General features: G+C 51.7%; 2 protein-coding genes across 2 annotated transcripts in view; both read left to right on the top strand.

Moving 5' to 3' along the window:
* Positions 1-1,996: 1,996 nt before the first annotated feature.
* Positions 1,997-13,907, top strand: Ctsd (cathepsin D). Its single transcript, XM_031388906.1, has 9 exons — positions 1,997-2,196; positions 4,345-4,504; positions 6,337-6,460; positions 7,142-7,260; positions 8,827-9,053; positions 12,320-12,442; positions 12,687-12,831; positions 12,925-13,023; positions 13,116-13,907. Exons 1-9 carry the CDS (start codon positions 2,129-2,131, stop codon positions 13,281-13,283), a joined length of 1,233 nt encoding a protein of 410 aa, XP_031244766.1. The 5' UTR covers positions 1,997-2,128; the 3' UTR covers positions 13,284-13,907.
* Positions 13,638-27,917, top strand: part of Ifitm10 (interferon induced transmembrane protein 10) — a 20,078-nt gene continuing 5,798 nt past the window's right edge. Inside the window, exons 1-3 of the mRNA XM_031384961.1 lie at positions 13,638-13,689; positions 16,422-16,471; positions 18,561-19,013. Coding sequence (XP_031240821.1) covers positions 13,638-13,689; positions 16,422-16,471; positions 18,561-19,013 — 555 coding nt within the window. The remainder of the gene's footprint in view (positions 13,690-16,421; positions 16,472-18,560; positions 19,014-27,917) is intronic.

Genomic DNA, 27,917 nt, shown 5'->3' with positions numbered 1-27,917 from the left:
GAAAATGGACTGCAGAGGTTCCCTGGGGGTCCCTGTCAGCCTTTTACCCTGCAGCTTGCAAGAGCCACACATGAGTGCAGCTGACCTCTATGTCCTGGGTCCAGTCATGCTGACACACGCTGCTTATTCCCTTAAGCAGCCGGGTCATCTCACAGATGTCTCTATTGGCACCTGAGCACCCTGCAACATTATTTATGGCAGGGCTGGGAGACCCAGCATGGTGCCCCAGAGGACTGTTTACATTGCCCACCCATGGCCCAGCAGTCATCTCTAGATAGCAGTTCTAGGAAGCAAATGGCAACTCCAGGGCCAGACCCTGTCTCTTGGGCTACCAAAGAATAGTCTTGAAAGACCCCTTGGGGAGACCCCCACTCAAATCTCGGGAGGACGTGCACCCAAGGAATCACGAGAGACCGTCTTGATGTAATTACAAGAGGTAGTTTTTAATTTCGGGGTGCTCCGGTTCGGCACCACACCTATCTCACGCAGGAGATAGTGGAGCCGACCACGAGGCTTGAAAGTTAGGGGTTTATATAGGGAAAAGGTCTGAGGGTTTATATAGGGAAAAGGTCTGAGGGTTTATATAGGGGTTTATATAGGGAAAAGGTCTGAGGGAACAAAGTGTGGCCGTACATGATTGGCTAGTTCAAATATTAACTATTACATGCACAACAGAGTGGAAAATTCTTAAGGTTGGTGTTAATCTGAGTCAACAGAGCATCTGACCTTAAACCATATCTGCCCAGACATGCAGTTTATGTCTTCTTGACCTGCTAGTTCTCAGGATGTCTAACAGACTGCTTGCTCATTCCCAGGCCTATGTGGGCCAGCTAGTGATGGATTCTTAGGCCCATAACTTTTCTTCCTAGTCAGCACAGGTCTAAAGCTTTAATTTTTCCTTTCAGTCTTAGATCCAAAGGAGTAGGAGGTCAGATTCCAAGATCTTAGGGCAACTCTTGCCCTCACACCCAAGCTTTATGCAATGTGTGGAGTGCTGACTGTGGAGGCAGGGTCCAGGCTATGGTCACCCACTTATGGCCATTAACAGTGACCCTGAGTAGAAAGCCTTGGTAGAGGTCAAGTGCCCAACTTGATGTAACAGGTGAAAAATTGTAGCCTTGAACCTGGGGAAACAGAACAGCTTATGTGTGCATCTATAGAGTGGACTTAGAGGCATCTACCTCCTCAATACAGGCAGAACATGTCCAAAAGAGCTCCCTGGATCAGACCCTGGCAAGACTTCTCTGTGTTCCTGTCCTTGTATGGACACCACCTCTCAGAGGACATTCTTCTTAAATGCCTCTCTGGGCTAAGCTCCTCATGATGGAGAGATGGACTCTGCCTCCCTCAAACAGCACCCAATACATTTGCTGACACCAAGCAGGGCATTAAAGAGTGGAGTAGTAAAAACCCAAGGGGCGATTGCAACCCTGACCCCTTCTCACTGTGCGCATTCCCCCCACCCTCTTCTCTCCTTGTATAATTAGACATATGGTCCGGGACTAGGCCTGCAATCAACATTGCTACATTATGGATCTGCATGCTAGGTGCTCCAGCTTAAAAAAGGGGGTGGGTGGGTGGGTATCGCTCTGGGGAGATGAGTAGGTAGTGGAACTTTGAAGAGGATGGAGTTTGCTGGTCCAAGAGTCCAGAGAGGCTCCTGGGATACTCTAAAGGAGGAACAGAACTGAGAGAGAAAAGGCTTGAGTTTAAGCTGGTATTCAGGAGAGGGTCAGGGCCCAACCAAAGATCACATCCTGGTAGTGGGGACCCCAATTGTGCAAAAAGACAGATAGGGGAGGGACGGAGCTGAGGGCGGGGTCCGCCCCAGTGGATGCTTCCGGGCCTGCCGGGTCTCCTTCCCCACGTGACCTGCATCCAGGCATTCTCTGGTGCCGGGAAAGTCGGCGAGCGCGTTCCTGCCGGGCATAGGCCTGGAGTAGGGCACGCCTGCGCTCCGGCAGTGTTGGAGGCAGGTCCGGGTCGCCCCGCCCCTCGCCCGCGTCTCACGTGACCCGGTGAGGGCCAAACAAACGGGTCAGCTGACTTCCCCGGACTGCGGCGTCATCCTGCCTATAAGCCGGTGACCTCTGGCATTAAGCTTCGCTCTCTTCGGGCCGCCGCGACCATGCAGACCCCCGGCGTCTTGCTGCTCATTCTCGGCCTCCTGGCTGCGTCCTCCTCCGCGCTTATCAGGTGAGGACCCGCCCTGGGTCCGGAGTTGCGGGGCGCGTCACCTGGAGTCCCGCGTGCTCCGGCCATGCTGGAATGCACCTGTGCACTCAGCGCAGCCTTCCTCAGGGTTCCACAGACTGTGGGGCGAGAGACTCAGAATGGTCTCCTGGGCCCCCCTCCACTCCAATGACTCCTATGGTCGAACAGGAGGGGACAGTAGGGTGGCCACAAGTGGGTCTGGCTCCAACCTCGTGTGTGTGTGTGTGTGTGTGTGTGTGTGTGTGTGTGTGTGTGTGTGTGTGTTTGTGTGTTGGGGAGGGCGCTTCTGAAGAGCAGTGCTGCCCCATAGGTAGGATTCTATTGAATACCAACCCAGCCGTGGAAGTAGGAAGACCTAGTAGGCCCTTGTCCCCCAGAACCTGGGCAGGCCTTTCCTTTTTAGGGACCCTGTTTGACAGCTGTGCACTGGTACATAGTCTTAGAAGTTTACCCAAAGATGTTCCCCCTTGCCCTTGGTGGTGAATCTCTCCTCCCTCCTGAGTTGCACAAGTCCCAGAGAGAGAAGGTATGGAGTGGCCTAGTTCAAATACTGTGGGGCCGAGGTCTGCCTCACTGGGGATCAGGCCCTTCTCAGGCCTGTGGACTTGGCCTTTGTGCTGGATGAGGCCTTTGCGGTAGCCTGTGTGTTTTCCCACTCTGTGATGGAGTTCCTATTCGGGGCAGGTGGAGGAGGCCATAGGCTGCTGGAACAGAGCTGGCTCAGCCGGCTGGGCACCAGGGTTGGGTGGGAAGGAGCACACCCGCAGGCTGCAAGCCGGAGGTGGGTAGCCTCAGTGGAGCCATTGTAGGGAGTGGCCTAGGCTTGATCCTACCCTGGTCTTGCCTGCCCTACCCTTAGGCTTCCCTTCTCTGGGGAGAGGTGTTGTGGGTAGTGGTATAGGGAACTCCAGGATCCCTGGGACTCAGCACCAGAAACAAAGCCACACTCTTACCCTTACGCTTGTTGGCATGTTTCCTGACCTTTGCAGGGTGTGTGCCTCCCCTAAGCCCCAGGCCAGAAGCCTGCTTCTTCCAGCCCACTACTCTCAAGCAAGAAGCCTATCTTTCTGGAGCATGCACTGAGAATGCCAGGAAAGGTCATGCTGTGACCTTGGATACAAATCCCTGGGTAGAAAAGTTTCACCAAGTGATTACAGACTCAGGCCAGCTCTCCTTGGGAACAGGAGCAAACTGGGGGTGGAGAGGTGACCTGGAGGACAGGGCAGGGATCCCTTTCCCTCTGCTAACTAATGGTGGAGTCCCCTATTTAGTTGCCTGCATCAGGGCTGCAGGAAGCATATGTGGGCCTTGAATCTGTGTGGTGGTAGGACATGTAGGTTTCTTGGGTGAAGAGTTGCCAGATCGTGTGCAGGGATGGCTAGGGAGAGCATGGGGAGTTGATGTTGAAGTCTCCTGGATGGTTAGGAAGAACCTCCAGGGAGTGTCCAGGATGATACCTCCCCTGCAAGCCTGGTGGGGGTGGTTGGTGAGGCTCCTTTTTGTAGAGTCCAGGTGAGAGCCTCTGTGGCTAGGGGCCAGGTTCAGTGGATTAACCGGAGTCCCGTGTGCACCTTGCTTTGAATGCACCTGTTCCTCCTCCTCATCCACCTCCTCCTGGTGTAGGATAGGGTTCACCAGGGCACCAGGTACAAATGCCTTGCCACACCCTAAACAGAACCCACTAGCCAGTAACCCAGGGAAGACTAGGGTAGGCAGACGAGAGCAAGAGCTGGCCCAGTGTTGTTTGTTTCACTCTGGAGTGGCTGAGAACCACCTGACTGGGGTGTGGTTGGTGAGGGAAAGGGGTGGACCCACTAGCTTATCCTTGGACATGAGGCGCAAGCTGCTGTGACTGACCTGAGGGGGCTGTGGTGGTGATAGGATGGCCTTAGCTGATTTAGTGGGCCAGTGGGTCTATGGCTAGGGGGCAGGAGTTTGTTACCTGTTGTGGCCATTTTGAGATATTTAATTGGACATAATTTGCTAGAGGCACTGAGGTACATGCCTGGCTGGCAGTCATTCTGTCCTAGGAGGGCTGCCCTGACCCAGCCAGGAGTATCCTGGGGTGGGAGGTTGGAGAACACAGCAGTCAAAGCTGGATGCTAACAGACCTCTATCCCATCTTGACAGAATTCCTCTGCACAAGTTCACATCTGTCCGTCAGACTATGACGGAGGTGGGCGGCTCTGTGGAAGACCTGATCCTTAAAGGTCCCATAACCAAGTATTCCATGCAGTCATCTCCTGCGACCAAGGAGCCAGTGTCAGAGTTACTCAAAAACTACCTGGATGTGAGTGGAGTTGTGTTTTGGGGTCTTGCTTTGGGGGGTGAGTGTGGGAGGTGCTAGCTCCCTGAGTGAAGTAGCCAGTTCTTCATGGAAGGAGTACCTTCCCAGTGGGGTGAGCTTCCAAGTTCAGCCATACCATTCCTTGCTTAACAACCCCTCATTCTTGCCATCTTAAAATCCTTGCTCCTCTGCATGATGGGCCTGCTCAGGCTAAAGGATGGGTTAGGGTGGTATTTGGGTGGGTGCTTGATATTTTCGGAAGGTTCTTCCTGGGTCTGATATTTTTCCTTTTCCTTTTTTTTTTTTTTTTTTGGTACCAGGACTGAGCCTAGAGCCCCCTGTAGGTTGGGCAAGTGCTTGGTCCCTGAGCGACATACCCAGTCATGCCCTCTCCAGCCCCACATTAAGTCTTGAATATAGACTTCTCAGGTCAGCTACTGCTGGGGATGACTGTCATCCTTAGGACTGTCCCATGGTGACAGTGGCCTAGAATCAAACCTAATCCGGCCTGAGCCTGCCCCAGGGCTGAGTTGTAGGAGCCTGGGAGAAAGTTATTGGACCTATATAGCTCTAACTTCCTGGTGCCTGTCTCTGTATGTGTCCTATGAGAGACCTATGATCCTCTAAGCCATCTTCCCCAAGAGCAGCTTTGCCCCCTGATTTTTAGTGTCTCCCTTCCCCCTTTCTCTGGGGATTGAACTGACTAGGGCCTTGTACATATTAGGCAAGCTCTACCACTGTACCTGCTCCTTTTTCTTACTTTTGAGATAATTGCCCAAGCTAGCTTCCCTAATGGTTGAGATTACAGGTCTGGCTCAGCAGCCAACTCTCCTCCAAAGGGAATATAGGCCCTGAGGAGAAACACTCTGGAAGTCACATAGTGAGCTGGCCCCAGATCTGTGGAAGATTCTGGGCAGAGCCTGGCATCTCTTATGTCCCTGCCCCCCAGTCTTATAGGCCAATGATGACTGTGCAGCTCTGGGCTTTGTGTTCCACTGGGCTAAACTGGCAGTGCCTTCTGTCTTGTCTTACCCAAGCTATGGCAGTGACAGGAAACATGAGACCTAGCCTTGTGACTGGCTGAGGAAGGTGGAAGGTCAGTCTGTCTGGGTCCAGCTGGCTATTTCCTAGATAGGCTTACTTACATACTTACATATGTGCAAAGTACAGTTTGCTGAGTAATCCCCCTGCGTGCGAACACACACACACACACACACACACACACACACACACACGCCGTTATCTCTCTTGGGTTTTCTGACACTCTGTTGTTAATGGGATCGGACCCTGGGTCTTGTATCCACCAGTGGCTCAGGCTCCTTCCTGGGCAGAGAGAATATGAATGACCCACCGCCACTAATTAACAACTGGGCTTCTCCTCGGAGGGAATTGGGAACCTCTGTGCTTGCCTAGCTTCTGGAGTTGGTAGCCCTGGTGGACTCTGCTGTCTGTGTGAATAAATGGGAAACCAAGGCCAGGTTTCTCTGCTCTGACTACCTTTATCTATGGCTGGATGTTCGGAGGGCCAGGCCTACCTGACCACTAGCCTCACCTTCCACGGGCCCAGTTCTTCCCCCACCCCACAGTACAGTAGGTAAAGGGGCCTAGAGTCCTGGAGTTCAGTACTGGGTCTCAGATCTACTCTTCTACAATTTATTCTTCGGGAGTCCCTTTTCCCATTCAGGGTCTAGTAGTAGGAGATACATGTGCTAGCTGAAGGCTGGACCCTAGTGTACTCCCTCCCTCAGCCTGGGCCTTTCAGACTTGGTTTTCTATACAGCCAGAGGCCTCTCAGGTACCTGCTCTCACCTTGACGAACATTATTTCTTCCTTAGGCCCAGTACTATGGTGAGATCGGCATTGGAACTCCCCCGCAGTGCTTCACGGTCGTCTTTGATACAGGCTCCTCTAACCTGTGGGTCCCCTCCATTCATTGCAAGATACTTGATGTAGCCTGCTGTGAGTCTCCCTGCTTTCCTCTCTCTCGGGACCCTTTAAGATGCCTGGCTCTGGGGTGCTCTGGCTTTGCCATCTTATACTCTGAGCCATGCTCAGTGGAACAGTCAGGTTGACAGAGGCCCTTCTGTGAGGATCCGTGAGCAGCTAATATCTACTTCCCTCCCTCTAGAGAGTGGGATTGTAGCCCCATCTCTTTGAAGTCCAACTTTAAAGGGAGTTGGATATAGTTGAGGCTGTGGGAGGCAGGTTGGGCTTGGGATTTTCTGGTGCCTGGATATAGACCACCTCCTGGAGAGTATATCAAACAGACCCTGTTCTTCTATTCTGCCCTGAAGTACCCACTTACTAGGTCTTGTCAGCTGCAGCTTTGGTATAGAAGTTGGGATCTTGCTGGTCAAGGATAGAACAAGCTGAGGGCTGGGTAACCTGTAAGGCCAAGACCAAGGCTTTTCGTGTGTGTGTGTGTGTGTGTGTGTGTGTGTGTGTGTGTGTGTGTGTGTGTGTGTGTGTGTGTGTGTGTGTGTGTATGTGTATGTGTATGTGTGTGTGTGTGTGATGGTCCAGGGTCCTCAAAGTGTGAGCATAGGTCATGGCCATAGGCCAAATTGGAGAATTAGCCTGAGCTGTTGGCCCCACAGCACCCTGGGTGGCAGGCAGACTAACAGGCCTGTTCCCCTGCAGGGGTCCACCACAAGTACAACAGTGGCAAGTCCAGCACCTATGTGGAGAACGGCACATCCTTCGACATCCACTATGGTTCAGGTAGCCTCTCTGGGTACCTAAGCCAGGACACTGTGTCGGTGAGTCCCTGGGGCCTGTCCTTGGAGTTCAGAGGCTCTGTCGTGGCAAGGGGTTCATCTTGTGAGCAACTACAGCTGAGGAGAGAGGACATGGTGTCCCTAGCCCAACTCCAACCACCTAAGGTTGCTGCTGAATTTGGACGACTATGGTAGGCCGAGTGATAGGGAGCAGAGGCTAGACCATTAGGATGCTATTTAAACAAAGGCCCTGGAGCAGGAGAGCCCAGCATGCCAAGTGGTGAGGGAGCAAATGGGAAGGACATGGGAGTGGGCAGCCTGAATGTATGCAACTGGAGGAACAGTCAGGAGTTCTCAGGGTTGGCAGAGTGAGGGGAAGAGTCAAAAGTTGGGGCATGGAGTGTTGGCTAGTGGGGGCTACCACCCTGAGTGGCTGCTGACACAGCCTGGCCTGGTCAGTGAGCCATGAGCAGATCTGCTGCTGGTCTGCTAGTGTTGGGGACACTGGCTCCGGACGACTGTGTTGGATACTTTAAATTTGAGGTGCCAGCAGACTCTTTTTTTCTTTGTTTGGTTTTTTAAGACAGGGTTTCTCTGTGTAGCCCTGGCTGTCTTGGTAATGGCTCTGTAGATCAGGCTGGCCTCAAGCTCACAGAGCTCTGCCTGCCTCTGCTTCTTAAGTGCTGGGATTAAAGATTTGTGCGACCACCACTTAGCCGCCAGCAGACTGTCTTAAGGAAGGCCTTGAGGAAGGTCTGGGCCAAGGGACCAGGCCTGAGGATATAGAAAGGGTTCCAAAGCTTGCTGAAGCTGAGATGAGTTGGAAAACCGTGTCTGTGTTGGAACAAGTAATGTGAAGGAGCCAGGAGGGAGAGTGTCTGAACTGGGCTCTTTGTCTATAGGAAGGTCTTATAGTTTGAACCTTCTTCAAAGTAGAGGCCATTCATTCCTGGGTTAGCATCAGGACAGCAGGGTTGCAGGGACCAGAGATCAATCCTTCCAGGATGGGGTAGGAAGCTGCAAATCCTATCACTTGGCTAGGAGTTCAGCTAGCATCCTGCTTACCTGGCTTTTGTCTGGGTGGTGAGAGCCTGTACCTGCGAGATCAGCGCTCTGCCCTTTCCCTCTCTGTGGTTCCTTGTGGTACTTCTCAGGGGCCCCTCAGTGCACAGGATGTGAACTGCCTGCGTGACCGTCTTCCGACATGTCCTCAGCAGCAGCTCTTTCCACTTCCTGCTCTAGTTCTATCTGCAGCCTCCGCTTGGTAGGACAGGCTGATGGCAGGCAGAGGGAGTGTGGCTTCAGGGTGACAGTTGTTGTGGGTTACCCAGCTGCTCAGGCTGCAGGCTCAGTGGCTTGTCCCCAAGTCCAAGGGCAAGAATTATACTGTCCTGGTGGATATGGATGTGGAAGGGTGTAGGTGAGGTGGGAGCTGAGGCAATTGCTTCTCGTGTCTGGTTAACACGAAGTCCTCGAAGTCTCTCAGAGAGGAACACCATGTCCTTGTCTTCAGCTGTGTGGCTGTGTCAAACACTTCTGTCCTCATTCTGCTGTTTTGACTGTCCTGAGGGGGAGTATCAGCTGTGTTGAATGTGTTCTGGCTTTCAGGTTCCATGTAAGCCTGGGCAGTCAGACAATGGAGGTATCAAGGTGGAGAAACAGATCTTTGGGGAAGCCACCAAGGAGCCTGGAATGGTATTCATCGCAGCCAAGTTTGATGGCATCTTGGGCATGGGCTACCCTCGTATCTCTGTTAACAATGTGCTTCCGGTCTTCGACAACCTGATGCAACAGAAGCTGGTGGACAAGAACATCTTCTCCTTCTACCTAAACAGGTGCAGCAGGAGAGGCGTGGCTCTCACCTTCCCTTGAACTCAGGTCTAGCATGAAGGATGTAGATGGGATTTAAGAGTCTGGGCTACAGACTTGACCATGGCATCAGACCTAAGGGTATCTGGTAGGCAGGAGGGAGTTACTGTTACCTGCTTGGGAGAGAAAGCCATGTGCCAGGGACTTCATTCAGGAGGTGCTGGCTGCCTGGGTCAGAGTCTCAGCTGCTGGAATCCAGGTACTGGCGAGAGCAGATGTGGTCTCTGTTGCTAGGAGAGACCTGAGTATGAGCTTTGACTGTGTCACTGCTCTAGGGACAGGGTCTAGGAACCTTCCCTAGGGCAAAATCAGAAGTCACTGGGGAGGACTGAGAGCCCAGGGTTATACATTGAGAGTAGCCTTGGAGGAGGAGGGGTGTCTCTCCCTGAGAGATAGATTCTCCCCACAGAACAAATGATACCCTTCCTGTACACACCCTTGCAAGGAGCCTCCAGCATTCATTGGTTTCTTGCCTCCTACAGGCCTGTCCCACAGTCTTGTTCAGGAACCTCACAAGATGGGCAGTGGGGTATATGGGGCTCCTCACTTTCTGGGTTTAGCTCCTGGGTGTGTGTGGGGTGTAAGTAGGTGGCCTACTGCTCTAAATTGCTGCTGCTGTTGACCACACCCTCCTTTTCTGGCCTGACATGTCTAGCAAGGGTAGCCTCCAAATGCTCGTTCCATGGGCACTCTGTTTCTAGGCCTGAACCCTAGCCCTTTATTGAGGGTTACTGGCCCCATGTCAGCCCTGAATCTTCTAGTTTTGCTTTTCCCTTGTTTAAATGGTAACTACCCAGCTTAGCTGGGCAAAGTGGGCTCCCTAGAGGCAGGCCGGGTCATGGATGAATGGACAGGGTCATTGACTTCTGGGGCTCTGCTTCCTAGTGTAGGTAGGTGCTCAGAAATTAGCCAGGCTGGGCATAGCAGCACATGCCTTTTATCCCAGCACTCAAGAGGCAGAAGCAGGAGGATCTCCGTGAGTTCGAGAACAGCCAGAGATACCATCTCAGAAAACAAAACCAAGTTGGCCAGGTTGAAGTCTGGAGACCTCTGTCTTTCTCCCAGTCCCATGGTGCCTTAGGGGCAAATGGACCACAAATACCACTTACCTTTAAGTCTCAAGGCTCTGTTCTTGGATCTCAAGATACACCCCCCCCCCCACTGGAGGGGGGGAGCCCCCAGGTTCAGCAACTAGGAAAGGATGTGGTAGTTAAGAGCCTGGGCCTCAGGGCACTTACTCTGCTAGTTGGGTTCCTGGCTGGTGACCCAGAGGTGTGGCTGCTAAGTAAGCAGGTGTGAAACCAGCAGAGTGAGGGGCTGAGGGGCTGCTGCAGCTCTGTGACCAGGCAATATGGGTAGAACGTGGGTGAGGAGAGGAGAGGAGAAGCAGGGCCAATACCCATTGTGTTTCCACCTGGGATTGCAGAGGTGATGACAAGCCAAAGCCAGGCCAAGGTGGAGACTTGGGCAAGAGAATAGGGTGAGGCTCAGGGATCTATGGGCCAGGAGGAAGATGGTTATGAAGGCCTGGCAGGATGGCAGCTCCTGAGATGCCTTTCTTTCAACTTTGGGTAATTGTGCCCCAGAATGATGCCTAGCCAGATATAACACATTCCCCGGGCCCCTCAGGTTGGAGGTGGCAAGCTTTATACTGTCTTGCTGGTTGCTTAAGAACACTTACTGTTGTAGCTACAGACCACTATCCCTGTGTTCTGTTTGAGAGTATTGTGGGCATTCCCATGAAACTAGAGGTAGGGGAGTTGAGCTCAGAGTTTAGAGGAGAAACAGAGTGATAGCAAGTGCTACGTCCTTGGCTGACGCCAGCTCAGCTTCTCAGGACCATGGCCCTGGTGTCCTCTTAGAAGCCTGCCTTGGGTTTTGCCAGGCAGAGAGCATCCCTGTCCTTCAGCTCAAGCCTGACTCTCAGCCTTGGCCTTGGCTACCAATGGCTGACCCTGAACCCTTCCAGCCAGCATCCTGAAGAGAAGGGCCAGCTGTACCCAGCAACTTATGTGGGGCTGGACTGGAAACCTATAACTGTAGGGCCAAGGATGCTCAACAGGGCAGCAGATTCGGAATGGGAACTTTGCTTAGGACCCAAGCCTTAGGCTGGGTGAACCCTAGGCTTATCCCTGGCCAGGCAGGGCATCATGGATGTGTCATGCCAGAAACATAAATGGGCATGTTTCTGTCTTTCAACAGTATTAGAATATATTAACTATAAATTTACATGCTAAATAAGTTTCATTTACTGTAGTTTATCAAGTAATCCCAAATTTACTTGATAGCCGACCACTGGCATCACTGGGTCTTTTATTCCGATATTTTTTTTAATGTGTGTCTGTATAAGAGTGCATGTGAGTGCAGTTGCCAGTGGAAGCCAGGAAGTGGGTGTTGGATTCCCAGCAGCTGGAAAGTGAACTCGGTCCTCTGTAAGAACAGCAAGCCCTCTTAGCCACTGAGCCATCTCTCCAAGCCAGTTTTATGCAAATCTTAATTAAAAATACTAACAAGTCACATGTTACTCTTCACACAATACTGTCTATATGTTCAGGTTCCAGACTAACTAAGAAAGAGCTGCAGAGCCCAGAGAGGCTGTATAGAAGTTGGAAGTAGAGAGCTGATACAAACACAGGGAAAAGTAGGGAACCACATAAGAAATGGTCACAGACACAGAAATGTCAGTTGCAGGTTTTGGTGACAGACTGTTTTCAGGGTCACTTTGGAAGTGCACCAAGTTCAAAGGCAAGAGAATCTGTTTGAGCCTACAGCCTGGGGACAGAACCAAGGGTTCTTTGCCAATGACAGAATTCCTGGGCCAGGCTTGTCAGTAGGCTTGCTGCATTTCAGTCTTAGGTTGTCCCTTGGTAATCCCAGGTGAGGGGGTTGTCACATCTGGTGTGACTGATAAGCTGGAGTCTGTATGAACTGGCATCCCATAGTCTCAGTTGTGGTTTATCAGCTTGTTTCTCCTGGTGTGTTGAGAGGTGGGAGTTTGCTTGTGTAAATAAGATACAGAGTCATTCTTCCTGCTACTTACCCTCAGAATGCAATAGCTGAGGCTAAGGACGTTCCTTCCAGAGCAGGTCCACCTGTCTTCAATAGTTCCCCAGGTCTCTCCTCAGGGGAACCCTCCTTGGTTGTCCTACTTAATCCCCTTCCTTCTGATTCCTGACCCTTTGCTGACACTTCTGAACTAGTGGGTAGAGACTGACCACTTACTTCCTCCCAGGGATCCAACCGGGCAACCCGGAGGAGAACTAATGCTTGGTGGCACTGACTCCAAATACTACCATGGGGAGCTATCCTACCTGAACGTCACTCGAAAGGCCTACTGGCAGGTGCACATGGACCAGTGAGTCATGGTGTTCCTGGGAACTGGGGGTGTTATGTAGGAGCGATGTGCGGGAAGCCTGGGGCCCTACTTACCCACTTGACTCTCCTCATTTTGTAACCCTGGACCATTCAGTTCCTGAATAAGTTGATTGGTCCTGAAAAAAACAAAATAAACAGGTGTCTTCCACAGCAGGGTCTAGCCAAGCTATGCCCCATACTCATCTGTGACAGGGTAAAGTGTCTGACACATCTTTGCCTCATAGGTTGGATGTAGGCAGTGAGCTGACCCTGTGCAAGGGAGGCTGCGAGGCTATTGTGGACACGGGGACATCTCTTATGGTGGGGCCTGTGGATGAGGTGAAGGAGCTGCAGAAGGCCATTGGGGCAGTGCCTCTTATCCAGGGCCAGGTAAGCCTGTGAGGGCTGTGAGGGCTGGCCAGCAGGCAGAGGAGGTTCCTAAGGCCACACCTTCAATACCATGTTCTGTCCTGTGTATCTTAGCATATGGTCCCTTGTGAGAAGGTGTCTAGCCTGCCCATTATCTTCCTGAAGCTGGGAGGCATAAAGTACGAACTACACCCAGAGAAGTATATACTCAAGGTGAGTAAGTGTGGACAGTGGCAGTGTGAATCCGGGACACCATGAGTGAAAAAGGGACCATGTGATCACATGTGACCATTCTGGCTTTACAGGTATCTCAGGCTGGAGAGACAATGTGCCTGAGTGGCTTCATGGGAATGGACATACCCCCTCCCAGTGGGCCGCTCTGGATCCTGGGCGATGTCTTCATTGGTTCCTACTACACTGTGTTTGACAGAGACAACAATAGGGTCGGCTTTGCCAAGGCTGCCGTACTCTAACTTGCTCCTTCTCCACCGTCAGGGAACTGGATCAGAATATAGTAGAGGAAACCAGCCAGCCCCATCCCTCCACCTACCCCACTCACACATAGTCACACTCGCCTAGTGTTGCTGGGCCCTAGGGAGGCCTGGCTGGAGCTGGCCCACCTGTTCTGTTCTGTGGTTCCTCACCCTGGGTTCAGATTGCTGCCCTAAGGCTGCCTTCAAAGGCCTCTACTGGTTTAGTAGCTGCCGAGATGGACTGTCTTGTCCTGCCACCCTTTGCTGCATGGGCAACACTCTGAAGCAGGCAGATGGGTCTTAGGATCCCTTCCAGAAACCTGCTCTGACCCAGACCCCTCACGCAGCCTGGGGATGGCACAAAGCTCTACTGTCCCACTATCTCTGGCCTGGCAAAGGCCTGAAGGTGAGCGGGAAGGAGCAGGAGGGCAGAAGCAAAACTATGATGAACCTGGGGGGTTACCTGGGGCCTGACTCCACTCTCCTGGGAAGGCATGCCTCAGCCTAGGCTAGAGAGGTAGGACGGCTGACTGGTTTTGGCTGGCGTCTGCAGCCCTCATTCTGGGTTGGGCAGCTGGGAGCCAAAGTTGAAATACAAATAAAGTTGTTTTGGGCCTCTTTCTCTCTTCGTGTGCTCTGTACTGTTTCTGATTTGGGGCCTTGGGGATGGAGCTAGCTAGATCAGGGGAACCCGGTGCTACTGAGGGCTAATTCAGGGACAAACTGGCTGATGGGGGTGGGGAGTGGCGAGGGAGGGGCCCTAGAGCCCAGGCTTGGCTTTCAGCACCAGGCCAGTGAAGAGGGGACTCCTGAGGCTCTGGCTTGCTGTCTGGCCTTGTGGGCAAGATGAGTCTGGACTAGAACTGGCAGGTTCTGGGACCTCAGGCAGTAGTCAGAGGCCGGATGTGGCCTTGGCTAGAGGCTGTGGAGCAGGCCTAGAATTCTGGGTTAGGTCCTGTGTTGAATCATTTTCGGAGGTGGCCAGGCCAGCACCTGCTGTGCTTTGCCAGGGAAGCAGCCTGTTCCCAGAAGAGATGGAATAAGCCTTAATGGGAATCTTGGGCTCCATACTTTAGGCCTGGGTCAGAAAAGCCATCTGCTGGTTCTGGGTGCCCTGGGCAGTCTCCCTGCCTGGACCTCTGCCAGGCCCAAGAAAGAAGCAGTCTTCTGCCTTTTGAGTCAAGCCAGTGCTGGAGCGTGCCTGCCTGCCTGCCTGGGGTCTTGGAGTTCAGAGGTCAGAACTAACTCCCTGTTCATGGGCTGCAGTTGCTCTACAAGCATTGGTGTGAAGGTTGGGTTTCGGGCGGGCAGGAGAAGTGGGTGAACACAGGTTCAAATACAACAGTAGAGGCAACCAACAGGGTTTTAAATAGAGTAGGAGTTGTCGAGCCCTTACCAGTAGGGCAGAGATGCCTTTTGGAATCAGCCCTGGAGTCTTAGAGCCCCTGCCCCACTCTAGCAGGTGCAGAATATAGGGAAGTGTGGCCTTTGTCACCTTTTGGGGCTGTCCTGGCACCCTTTGCCTTCTGGGCAGTGGCTGTCATTGTTTGCTTAGGAGGGTTTTTGGGGGCGGTTAGGGAGTGGCATATGTCCCTTAGCTGAGCCCTGTTAGGCTACTTCTGGAGAATGTTCACCAAGGGCTGTCAGAAGGCCAGTAAACACGTACCCACAGTGTTCTCTGAAATCTGAGCAGGGAGTCCCGCAGGGCCTGACTGGGCTTCTGGAGCCTAGTGTTATCAAAGGCTTGTACACCAAAGCTGGAGACGAGGGCTCCTCCTTCCCCTGCGGGCCTAAGGCTGAGCTGTGCTGCCAGGCCTGCATACTGGGGCCGCTGCTTCTGCAGATGGTGCCAGCACCACCCAGGGATGCCCTGGGGAGGACCCCGGACTCTAGCTCAAGGTTTCACATCAGTCTCAGCTGAATGACCTTCACATCAGCCTTCAGGCCCTGGGAAGAAGTAGGACCCCTGCTGCGGGCAGGGGTAGGGAAGCTAGCTGCAAAACCCTGTACTCTAGCTTTCTCGTGGTGGGTGTTAGTCCCCTCAAGCCCCTGACCAGGGTATTAGTGAGGCCAGACCATACCCAAGCCTTGCCCTGAGCAGCTTAAAGTTGTAAGGGTTGGGACACTAACTCCAGAACACTAAAGCTGGCTTTTGGGAAGAGCATCCTAACACGGCCTTCACCTTGCCAATGACCTTCAGTGGACCCTGCCCTGAGGGCCAAAGGACCAACCCTGAAGTCTGAGGCCCACAGGCCAGACATACCAAGGGCAGCACCTGACGTAGGTTGTGTGGTAAGGAGCTTGTCTAGAGTGCAAATGGGTGTAATTAGTTGGGTGGTACGCAGCCACGTACAGGCTGGGAAGGGAACTTAAGCATGTTTGGTTGTCAGGCCCTTGGGATCCAAAGGAGTGGTGGGGTTGGATGAGAACTGACTTCCTGGCACAGCCCACTTGCCCCAGGCTTATTGGACCAATAAGGCTAGGCTCCATGAGGGAGTGCCCAGAAGAAAGCCAAGAAAAGGTGGGAGGGGTCCCTGCGGTGTGGAAATTAATTCCACCCACTCAAGGAGAGTCTTTTTTTTTTTTCCTACACTTAAGATCCACTTCACACTGAAAATTCCTGACATGCAGAAATGAGCTGTGCCAGGGTCAGCAGGGGTCAGAGGTGGGGTTTGGGCTGGAAAAGGAGGATCTTGGCACGGGGCAGGGCTTATTCAGGAGACAGGGCCTTGAAGAAGGACTCAGGGTTCAGAGAGCCCAGGTTCCAGGAGACCAGAAAGACTAGGGGCCAGGCAGCCCTGGACCACTGTGGAAAGGGTCTCAGAGAAGAGCTAGGGAGAAAGGGATCCAGGAAGGCAGAAAACAAGGCTTTTACTCAGTTTGGGGAACTTCAGAGTAGGGTAAAGAGGACCTACTGAGAACTCCACCCCCACATGGTGGGGTAGGGGTTCTGAGGGAGGGAGGGCAGTTGGGGGCTCTCCATGGTGAAGGGAGCCCATTTGGGGCTTCTCTGGACCTGGGGAATCAGTAGAGGGCGAATGTCCAAGGAAGACTGAGGGTTGGGGTGAGGTGGGGAGAGAAGAAACGGCTTGGCACTGAGCCTTAGAGGACAGTATAGCTTAGGGCAAGTCATGTGAGGACCGAGCACTGTCAGGGCCCAGGATGGTGGTCAAAAAGGCCATGAGCAGGTAGGTACATAGACTGAGCTCTAAGGAGACCAGTGTAGGGGTGTCTGAGAGGAAACAGGCTTTGGAGTAACACATTGTTCCTGAGGGCAGAGGGGAGCTTGTGAAGCAGGGACAGGCAAGCCTGTTACAGGTCGGATACTTCAAGTCCCGGTTATGACGAATATATTAGAACATATTAGAACGAATGAACCAAGCTTGGTGGGGTCAGGCTTAGGAGACAGGAACTCCAAAAGTGGGGCTCAGAACAGGGTTCTGAAGATTGTTGGTGAAGGGCCTGGACTTGGACTCGGGAGAAAAAAAAAAACCTGGACATTGACCTTGGGGTCCTGGGAGACAGGATCGAACAGAGAAGAGTGTCCCTCTGGGGTTTGATGTGTTGCATCCTAATCAGGTAGGAACTATGATCTGCAGTCTGTAGACTTCAAGGGACCAGAGATTCCCTATAAGCCTTATTAGAAATGGGGACTAGACTAGCTCAGACAGGGCTTAGCTGCTAGTGAGGTTGAAGCCCAGCTGGGCAGGATCAAGGTAGAGGTGGGTGGGGGCTTAAAAAGCTGATACAAGGACAGGGCCTCCTGAGAAAAGGCTAGGACTGCCGTGGGAATGAGGGTGGCAGGTGGAACTCAACAGGGCAGGAAGAAGAGATGCTCAGTAAAGGGATTCTGAAGGCACAGGTCTTGGAGCTATCGAGGCTCGGTGGAAGAAATGTAGGGAAAAGGGGGACAGCCTTGGGAATAAAGTGGAGTACTCAGGCAGACAGACTTGACACGACTTGAGGACCCGCGAGAGATTTTGAGCACAGGTGGACTAGGGAAGCAGCGGCTTGGTGGTAGGTGGATATGAGAGCCATGCAGATAGTTCATGGAATAGAGGGGTGCCAGCCTTGCCCTGCTCGCGACTCCCCGGGGTCCTGGCTTCCGGGCTGGCGGTCCCCCTCCCTCCCTAGGGAGGAGGCGGAGGTGTCTGCGACGCCGCCGTGAGTCAGGCTCTGGCTGCAGCCGCGGCCGGCCTGGCGCTGCGGAGCGCGCGCGGGCAGCGGGGGAGGCAGCGGCGCCAGCCCCGCTCCCTCCCCGCCCCCAAGGTTGGGCCGCTGGGACGCGATCAGCGGACAGACAGCGGCCCGGGAGAGCGGAAGGACGCGCGCTCCGAGGCTTAGGGGTCTGACCCACTCTTCGAGTCGCCAGTAGGTGAGCGGTACTGGTGGCTGCTGCAGCCCGGTGTCAGATCAGGGGGCCAACCAGCCCAGCCACTGCCCCTTGCTATCACCTCACCGGCGCCGGGTGCGCCTGGTGGCGCAGAGCTCCAGCGCCAAGATGTCTCTTGGAAGTGTCCGTTTTGCAGAGTGTCATTGTGGGTCTCTAGATGGCACGGTGGGGGGTGGGGACAAGAAGGGAGGCGAGTGGCTCTGTGTGACAGTGTGCGCTCTTAGGGTCTTCCAGTGTCGCTTTCTGTTGGCTTTGGGAGGCGATGAACGCGAGTTTGTATCCCTGCACCTGCGCTGATCCTCCGAAGATGTGCCTGAGCCTGTGGGGCGGTGTGTAGCGCTTCGTGTCTGGGTGGGCAATTGTTTACCTGGCGCGTCTGGGCGCGCGAGTGTGCGGGGCTGGAGAGCTGGGCGGATGATGGTGTGTGTGATGCGTCTTGGAGTGTATGTGCTTCAGCGAGCGCTTTTCATATTGCCAGTCGATGACTAGAGCAGTGTCTCTGTAGGTCTAAATGCCCTGAGTGCGTGGAGATGCGGGGGCGCTCTGCTTATCGCAACAGGGTGTCACTCAGGGTGCTGAGGGGGAGCTGTTGTGTGTGTGTGTGTGTGTGTGTGTGTGTGTGTGTGTGTCAGTAAGCGCAGATGGCAAAACGATGAAAAGCCCTGATGTGCTTGCCAAGACTACTGCGAATGGCTTTGGTATTGGCTGTGGCCGGCTGGGTGGGGGAGGCAGGTGGCAGGCAGACTGGCAGCTGGCAACTTCGCAGGGATTTCCATCTCCCGAAGACCATTTATGGGCCTGTAGGGAAGATGCTGCAAGGCTCCAGGGTGGGTGCTCCTGGGCGCACAAGGTCCAGCAACTCCTCACTCTGTCCCTCCCTCCAGGCCCAGGGCCCCAGCCAGTGCCCAGCCCTGCTGGGAGCCCCGGCTAGCACCACGGACGGCACCCAGGAAGCCCGAGTCCCCTTGGACGGGGCCTTCTGGATTCCCAGGCCACCAGCAGGTTCGCCCAAGGGCTGCTTCGCCTGTGTGTCCAAGCCTCCTGCCCTGCAGGCTGCAGCGGCTCCAGCTCCCGAGCCTTCAGCCTCGCCCCCCATGGCACCCACTCTGTTTCCTATGGAGTCTAAAAGCAGCAAGACTGACAGCGTTCGGGCATCGGGTGTCCCGCAAGCCTGCAAGCACTTAGCTGAGAAGAAGACCATGACGAACCCCACCACAGTCATCGAGGTCTACCCCGACACCACGGAGGTGAACGACTACTATCTGTGGTCCATCTTCAACTTCGTCTACCTCAACTTCTGTTGCCTGGGCTTCATTGCTCTGGCCTACTCCCTCAAAGTGAGCCTGGGCAGGGGGTGGGCAGGGTTATGGGGGTTAGCAGGATGTAATGTCACTTAGTGGAGCCCAAGGTAGAGAGCATGCAAGCCCAACCAGGAGACCTCTTACAGATTCAAAGAGGCAAGGCTCTGGGCTGGGAGCAGAGGGCCACCCCTTCCCTTCCTTAAACTGAAAAAGCTTGACCTAGTTTGGGGAGTGGGGTTGTCTGCTCTGTACAGCCAGCTTAGTTAAATTGTTGAGAACAAACATTCAGAGATCAAGGTCCTGTCCTTTGGTTAGGGGACATGGGAGTCAATGTGGCCAGTAGCCACACCTAGGTAATTGTGATGGAGATTGCAGGCAGCTTGAAATCCTGTGCCTGTGGTTAGCAGAAGGGATGATCTTAGGGCCCTTGCAGAACCTCTTACATTGGCCATCTCTGGGAACTCCTTTGCCAGGCACTTACCAGCCAGGTCTGTGGTGGACAGCCAAAGCCTGATGACCAGACTGGCTAGGGGGAAACCATCCTAACCCACCTACCCTGTACCTACAGTGGCTACAACTTCCAGGTCCATCTCCCGTTTGTTCGAGGAGTCGGTGGCTGAAAACAGAGCAGGGTGGCAAGCCTTTGGAACCCCTTATTCACTCCTACCCCTCCTCCTTCCCATGACAAAGTGAGAGAAACAAACTGCTTGGGGCTGGGCCAGGGGCTGGGTGAACTGGGATAGATGGCCTCAGTGTCTCAGCTCTTGTGTCCCAGGTAAGGACTGAGCATTCTTGGACTGTTGGAGCCCCACCAGCAGGGTGCAGGAACGGTGCCTGGGTGCCCTCCTCCCATCCTACATCTCCGGAAGGAAGGGCTTGGCTCACAATTACACAGATCATCACTTCCTGAGCCCAGACTTGAATGGCCCAAGCCAGATGCAGTCCAGAAATCGCAGCTGCCCAGCAAGGAGGGGAGCCAGGGCCTGGGAGAGCAGAAAGAAGGGTGCTATGAGGATTTACAAGTGAGGGCAAGACTGACCTGGGAGGAAGGGTCCCCAGGCAGCTCAGGCCATGATTCATCTGCAGGCAGGAATCCCACCTTGCCCTGTATCACATGCCTGGTCACTAGGCTCTCCTCTTTTCTTCCTGACTCATGTTCAGCATATCACACCATCGTCATGCCTTCTTCCCCAGGCCTGGGCTCCTCACCTTTACATGTACCACATGGGAGTTGTGTACATGGGTGAACATGTCTGTGAGAGCATGTCATTGCATGCATGTACTCATGTGCTCACAGTGTATAATTCTTTGTATGTGTGGAGAGTATGAGTGGGTGCATTTGAGTGTGTTGCATGGATGGGTATGTTTGTATGAAGTGTGTATGATTGAGTGTATGTCTAAGTGTTATTTTATGCATGTAATCATGTGCATGCACATGTGCATGTGTGTGAGCAAATGCATGTTAGTGCAACTGTGTGTGATTGTGCATGAACATATATAGAGATGTATATCTAATTGCATGTGAGGGGTGCCTGCCTAATCACATGCCTACATCCATGTATGTGTGTATTGTGAATGGACACATGTTTGAGTATAATGTGCATGCAAATGTTAGTGAGTCAATATGTGGTTGCATATAAGTGCAGCACAGATGTTTGTGTGTTCACATGCGCCTGTGTGTGTGCGTGTGCATGACTGCTTGTGCTGAGAGCATAAGAAGACCTAGGGACTTGGGATGTCCTAAGGCCAGCCCATCTCTGTTCTCTGGGGCAGTGCCAGGCAGAGGGCACCATTGCCAGGTTGCTAGTGGAACATAGCCTCCCCCTGGTGCCCTCTTTCCCTGTGCTGTCTACAGCCTGAGGGTTTGGGCATGACTGCCTGGGCTCTGGTCCGGGAGCTGTCCCTTCCTCCCCTGGCTCAGGCTGTCTCTGGCTGACTGGGCAGGGTAGCCCATCTGCTGTGGGTTGTAGGTAGGTCAGGCATTTCTGGATGGTTATGAGTTTGTACTGGGATGTGAGGTCGACACTTTGGAGAGGAGAGAGGGTTCACTGTTTCTCTTATGTTTTGCTCCCTGAGGTCTTTCCCAGAAACAGTGGACAGGCCTTGGGGCTTCTTGGAAGGATGTGCAGGGTCAGAAACTCTGACTCTGATACCTGGAAGCAATCCACCTGTGCATCTAGCTGCAGCCTTCTAACTAGCTGCACCTGCCACTCATGCAGCTCATCACAAGCATGGCAAGGACAGTAGATGGAACAGGGTTAGGAGGACTTGGGGCTGGCTTTCCGGCCATCTTTCCTTGCTGAGCCCTTCCCTTATCTGGTCACAAGCAGAGACAAGGCTGTTCAAGCCGTCCTGTGACCAATTGGAACTGGTGGGCTGGTGTGAGATGATAACATTCTTGCCTGCCCTCTCTGTCCATCTCCCATCGGGCCACCACCCATTCTTCCAATTCACGGGTCAGGTCAGCTCCATGCAGACTTCTCTTGTCCAGACACGGCTTGTCCTTGCTGAGCCTTTCCCTTATCTGATCACAAATAGAGACAATGCTGTTCAAGCCATCCAGTGATCAGGTGGCGCAAGTGGGCTGGTGTGAGATGTAGTTGTCTGCTGCGTGCATACACTGGCTCACAGTTATCCCCTCTTTTATATGAAACTTGTGTCTTTCCAGCAGAGCCTCTAAGGCCTTCTTTCCTTCACACCTGCCTGCCCCATCCTCAGGACCAGCCTTCCAGTGTCCAAAGCATGGGAACCATCATGGGGGAGGTCTAAGGGTAGTATTTGGCTGGACAGAGGATGTCACCAGAGGAGATATATAGTCCATTGTCTCAGAAGAGGAAAACATCACACTAAACTTGGGGAGTAAGTTTCCAGGCAAGGGCTTCTAAGAGGAGGTAGTATTTCCTGTGGATCTTGAAGGATGGGTGAAGGCAAAGTTCTACCTGGATAAAGGAGCAGACACCAAGCATGGGCATCTTCTGTGGGGAGCGGAGTGTGAGACACAGGAGAGGCAGTGCATTGCAGCTAGCATGTGGCAGCTGCTTGATCTGAGCTTAGGAGGCATGGACACTTCCTGAGACAGGAACACCTGAAAGAATGGGTTAGGAGGGTAGGTTCTGATTGGGTTTTGTATGTGTACATCTGTTCATCTCATCCTTCCTGAATATCAGTGCTACCAGCCCATCCATTCAACTACCCATTGTAGGCGTTAATTTTTTTGCAACCTACTTTTAATAAGGGTTCAACCTCTCCTCCAGCCCATCAGCAGAGTTAATGTATGAGAAAAGTTATTAGGATATGGAGGAAGTAGACCTGTTCAGCAATAGTTCTTTGGGGGTGAGCTTGATCTTCTTGGACAGCAGATCAGTCTCATAGCAAACACCAGATACGATTCAGCAGTTGCAGACCACTCTCCTAGGCAAGCAGACACCAGGCACGAACCAGCAGCTACAGTCCAGTCCTTTCAGCAAGCAGACACCAGGCAGCTGTAGTTCAATCCTGAAGAAACTGCCAGGCTCACCAACCAGCCTAAGGTAAGGCCTCAGAGGCAGCAAGCTGCCACAGGAACCTCATGAACAGTTCTTGAGGGAGTTTCTCTCAATGGTGGAGTTATCACAAGTTGAGCTCAACAATGCTATCTATGTAAGGCCAACCAATACATGCATGTCATTATCAAAGAATAGCAAGGTGGAGGAAACCAAACCAAGGCTCGTCTCCCACTGTCTGTGGGGTCATATTAATGCCCCTTCCTTGTAAGTCCTTTCATATGTTTGTGATATCAAAACATACTTTCACCATGTCTGCTTCAGGAAAAATCTTTCATGAGTTTGCTTTAGCAAGAGATCCTTTCACCTGTGTGCCCCAGCAAATCATCATTTGACATAACTATCTTTCCAAAGAACTAGAAGTTTCCACTTCATCCCATCGATCTACCCATCCATTCATCTACCCATTTATCCATCTACCCATCCATCCCATACCCATCCACCTATTCATCTACCCACCTACTTATTCATCCATCCACTAAGTCAGTCATTCATCCTCCCACTTATCCATCCTCCACCCATCTGTCTACCCACCCATCTATTCACACCACACCCACCTCTTTATGCACTTGTCTACCCATGTACCATCTACCCATCCACATCACACTTATGCACACCTAACTATTAATTGTCTCCTTGCCCAACTATCTGCCCATGTGGTTACCCATCCATTCACCTACTCACCCATCTATTCACACGACAATCATCACCCTATTTGGTCATCTACCACCTATCCACCCACTCACCCAGCCTTCACCTGTCCATTCACCCATTTAACTCATCTATCCACCCATACCACCATTCATCCACCCACCCTTCTATACATCCACATACACATCCATCCACCCTTCCACTCATTTACCATCCTATCCACACCCATCCTCCTCCTACCCACTCATTTGCATATTTATCCAACTATCTATCTATATACTATGCTCACCCCTCTACACATTCTTCCACCTTCCATATATTCACCCATCCATCTACTCACCCAACACCATCCATGTATGCAGTTGTCCTAGCCATTTACTCAGTAATATATATCATATAATGTCATATATATCATAGAATGACACTTCAGGCAACAGTAGGTCTCATGTACAAGACTTCATCACCTAGTAGTGCCATAGTTGATTTTGTGTAGATACTCTGTGATGTTAACAGATGATGAAGTCATCTGGAGCTTCTCAGATACTCCTCATTAAGTGATGCACAGCTATGTCAATCCATCCTCCATGCTGTTCACTACCTTCAGATAGCATCAGCCTTCTCTCACCTGTTGATACACAGTCATTGTCCTTCTGACTGTCTCTCCTACTGTCCCATCCCATCCTTACCAACCTCAACACTGATGCACTAAACTGTTTCTATAATGTCATTTTCTCATAACACCCCCACTTCATGCACCAGCCTGATCAGTATACTCACTGCCCTCCATTGATGCATGCTTTGCCACATCCTCCCTTTTTCCCATCATTCATCCACACCAAGTAGCCATTCATGCCTTTTGTCCTGCCCTTTCCTCATTTGCATTCTTTCCCCCTCTCAGTTCATCCATCCTTCTAATCCCTTTTTCTATTTCCACCCATGTATCCATTTGTCCACGTTAATTTTCTCTCCTCTTTTGTAGTTCCCCCTTCAACCGCACAGGCTGAACTCCTCATCCATCCCTCTGTCCATACATCCACCCATCCATCCTCACTGTATCTATGAATTTATTTATCCATCTACTTGCACATACCCTCCTCATGTTTTCATGAATTTATCCATACTCTCATGCATTTCCACACACACACACATCTGCTCTCATTCCTAACCAGCCTCCCTCCTCCTCTCCCTTGCTTTTCCCAATCATCCCTGAATACTATCCATCCACATATCAAGCATTCATCTCTTCTCACCATGTCCATCCACAAATGTGTTCATCCTCTGATCCTCTGGTCATTCTTTTCTTCCTCTTTTCTTCCTGCTCTTACCTTCTTCCCATTCCTAGTGGTCTCCAACAAGCCACTACAATCAGATCATTCATTTTTCTATCTCATCCCTCCCTTTTTCTATCTCTTTCATTCTCTGTGTACACCCACATGTTCATGGTTCAGAGCATGCCAACACTTTCTACGAGACTCTTCTTATGTACACAACTACACCCATGCTTCATTCTCTTTCTGAAGCTACTTTGCTCACCCTCTCTAGTCCACCAGCTTCTTCACTTTCTGTTGGTCTCACACAGTAATCTCTGGGTCCATGTATGGCTGTGAACATACTTCCACATGCTCCCTTCCCATTTACCTTGCTGTGTACCTCATATCTCAGTCATGTGGTCATCAGCCATCTCCAGTGCTCCTCCATTGCCTCACCCTCTCTTACTTTTAGAGACTGACACACCCTAGATGAGCCAGATGTGGTGGTGCATCCCTGAAATCCTAACATTTGGGAGTCAGAGGCAGGAGGATTTAGAGTTCAAGGCCAGCCTCAGTTACATAGTAAAACCCCATCTTTAAAGAAAAGAAAAAGAAAATGAAGGAAGGAGGAAAGCGGGGAAGAAAAAGCCCACAAGTGTCAACATAGATTCTACTATGGTTCATCCACCAATCTGTCTGCTTACCTTCCCACTTTTTTTTTTTTTTTTTTTTTTTTTTTTTTTTGTCTTTCATCCATGGACTGCCCCATGTGTTCTTTTATCCTCCCTCCTGGAACTATCCTGCCACACAGACTGCCTTAGGGTTTTACTGCTGTGAACAGACACCACAACTAAGGCAATTTTTATAAGGACAACATTTAATCGGGGCTGGCTTACAGGCTCAGAGGTTCAGTCCATTGTTGTCAAGGTGGAAGCATGACAGTGTCCAGGCAGGCATGGTGCAGGAGGAGCTGAGAGTTCTACATCGTCATCTAAAGTGCGCTATGAGAAGACTGGCTTCCAAGCAGCTAGGAGGAGGATCTTAAAGCCCACACCCACAGTGGCACATCCACTCCAACAAGGCCACTCCTAATCCAAGGCCACACCTCCTAATAGTGCCACTCCCTGGGCCAAGCATAGACAAACCATCACACAGACCATCTGCCTCTTCCATCCTCTGGTCACCCACACACCTACCATGTATTTTCTTCTCTGTCTTGTCCCTTCCTTACCCTCTTCTTTCTGTGGACTTGCCCTATGTCCACATGCTTCTCCATCTTGCTTCATTTCTGTGTTTGTGTTGGATGTGCATGTTCATGTGCGGGGTGTGTGTGTGTGTGTGTGTGTGTGTGTGCATATTTGTATGCGTGCTAATCCACATGTGTGTAAGCAAGCACAAATGTGGAGGTCAGAAGTCAACCTCCAGGGTCATTCCTTAGAATCCATCCAATTTATAAAAAATATATACACTTTTGTGTGTGTGTGAAGGTCCACTCATTGCCATATATTGTATGGAGGTAAGAGGACAACTTATAGGGGTTTATTCTCTCCTTCCACCACGTGGATCACAGCGACTGAACTCAGGTTATGCAACTTGACAGCAGATTCCTTAATCCATTGAGCCATCTCCTCAGAACTCCACTGGGACCAGGGGTTCAACAGTTAAGTGTGAGTGGGTAGCCATCAAACTCCACAGATCTGCCTGCCCATCTCCCCAGAGCTGAGATTATAGCACACATATTATATGTGCTGCTAGGCCTGAATTTTGAAAAGCATATTTTTAGATTTATTGATTTTGTTTTACGTGCATGCATATTTTGCTCACATGCGTGGTTGTGCACCATGTATATGCCTGGGAGCCCAAGAAGATCAGAAAGAGGCTGTCAGGTACCCTGGAACTGGAGTTACGATGGTTGTGAACTACTCTTTAGGTCCTGGAAACTGAACCAGAGTCCTCTGAGACTTTTCTCTAGCCCCTCCTGGCTTTTTGTTGTTGACATTAAACACAGGTTCCTCGGATCAAACGCAGGTCTTCATGATTGCTTGGCATGAACAGTTTACAAGAGACAAATCATCTCCCCAGTCCGCATCTTTCTTTACCTGGAGGCTTATGACTGCCCTCCTCTTTCTCGTCTTCTCTTTTGCCCCCTCCTATGATGTCACCATTATGGCCACTCATTAAACTGTCTAGTTCACCACATAGTCACCGATTCATCAGAATGCCCCAGAACTTTCCCACTACACTTCACACTTCACATGCAGCAAACAATTGCCCAGTGGATGATGAGGGACAGGCCACACCGTCCCTGCCCATAGGAGCCTTCTCTCTGGCAGGGGACTCAGACCATCATAAAACTCATTGAAATGTTGGTGGCAATGTCAGCTGTGAGAACCAAAGAGAGTGGCTGGGATTGCTATTTCATACAAAATGGGCTCAGACAGGAGTCCATGTCAATGAATTGAGTGTTAAGCCCAAGGTGGTCTAGGCCATAGACATGTGTATCTGAAGAAGTGTGTGTCACAGGATGGGGGAAGGCCTTGTAAAAGCCCAGGGAAAAAGTTCCTGTGTGGTTGAAACAGGAGAGGGGACCAGATGTGCCTGAGACGTAGCTTTGCTTTCCACTGTGACGGTTTTGTCATCTACTCTGAGTGGGTTCATGGGATGATGTTTCCATGTGGGGACAGACTGAGATGGGGAACCCAGGTGGGAAAAGCTTCCAAGTGATCCTGAAAGGTGGGTGAGGAAGGCTTCTAGTTACACATTCCTGTAGAATACACAGGGCATTGGTTCTACAGACACCCAAGTTCACAGATGCCCAGGTCCTTATTTAAAACAGTCTAGTGTTTGTTTAGATCCCACACACATGCTCGCACGATCTCCAGATGACATAAAACCTGTTAAAAAGAAGGGCAGTTATTGTTCTACTGTATTGTATCACTTAGGGAAAGGGGGAAAACCACATATGTTCAGTACAGATTCTACTTTGTGTCAAATATAATTTTCTGTGAAGTTCAATTGAATCTACAGACAAGGACCTCCCAGGACTGAGACCCAGACAACACTCTGTCCTGATGGAGGTTCAGGGTGAGAGGAGCTAGAGGAGGTTGGAGATGCTTGGGAGAACTGTTCTCACCCAATCAGTCTTGGATATGCAGGTGCTGTTCTCACAGGTGAGAGGCATCATGGGAGGAGCAGTCTTCATCTCCGCTATGAATCTCCCAGTTCATGCCCTTGAGCTTCCACCATTCATGTCCCAATAAACTCACCTACCCAGCTGCTTACTTCCTCAAAAATGTCCGCCACACCTAGATCTACTCACATATTCCCATTTCTGGTCACAGCACACATTGTCCTTTCTCCTTCCTCTGCTCCGTGTTCACTTGTTAGTCTACCCCACTGCTTTTTTCTGCCCCCCCCCACTAGCTACCTCATCTTTCCCCCCCAACCCTGACTCTTTTTATCCCCCCTGAGTCTCCCATTTACCTTTAGCAAGACCA

The sequence above is a fragment of the Mastomys coucha genome, unplaced genomic scaffold (genome assembly GCF_008632895.1).
Source record: "Mastomys coucha isolate ucsf_1 unplaced genomic scaffold, UCSF_Mcou_1 pScaffold21, whole genome shotgun sequence".
Taxonomy (NCBI): Eukaryota; Metazoa; Chordata; class Mammalia; order Rodentia; family Muridae; genus Mastomys; species Mastomys coucha.
The sequence above is the reverse complement of the archived record's forward strand: the minus strand, read 5'-3'. Positions and strand labels throughout refer to the sequence as shown.

What these genes read in the sequence shown, in the direction of transcription:
- Ctsd (XM_031388906.1), top strand. Translation starts at nt 2,129, where the DNA reads ATGCAGACCCCCGGCGTCTTGCTGCTCATTCTCGGCCTCCTGGCTGCG. An exon ending in GATACTTGATGTAGCCTGCT is followed by an intron (nt 6,461 to 7,141) that starts GTGAGTCTCCCT and finishes GTTCCCCTGCAG; the next exon opens with GGGTCCACCACAAGTACAAC. An exon ending in TTCTCCTTCTACCTAAACAG is followed by an intron (nt 9,054 to 12,319) that starts GTGCAGCAGGAG and finishes ACTTCCTCCCAG; the next exon opens with GGATCCAACCGGGCAACCCG.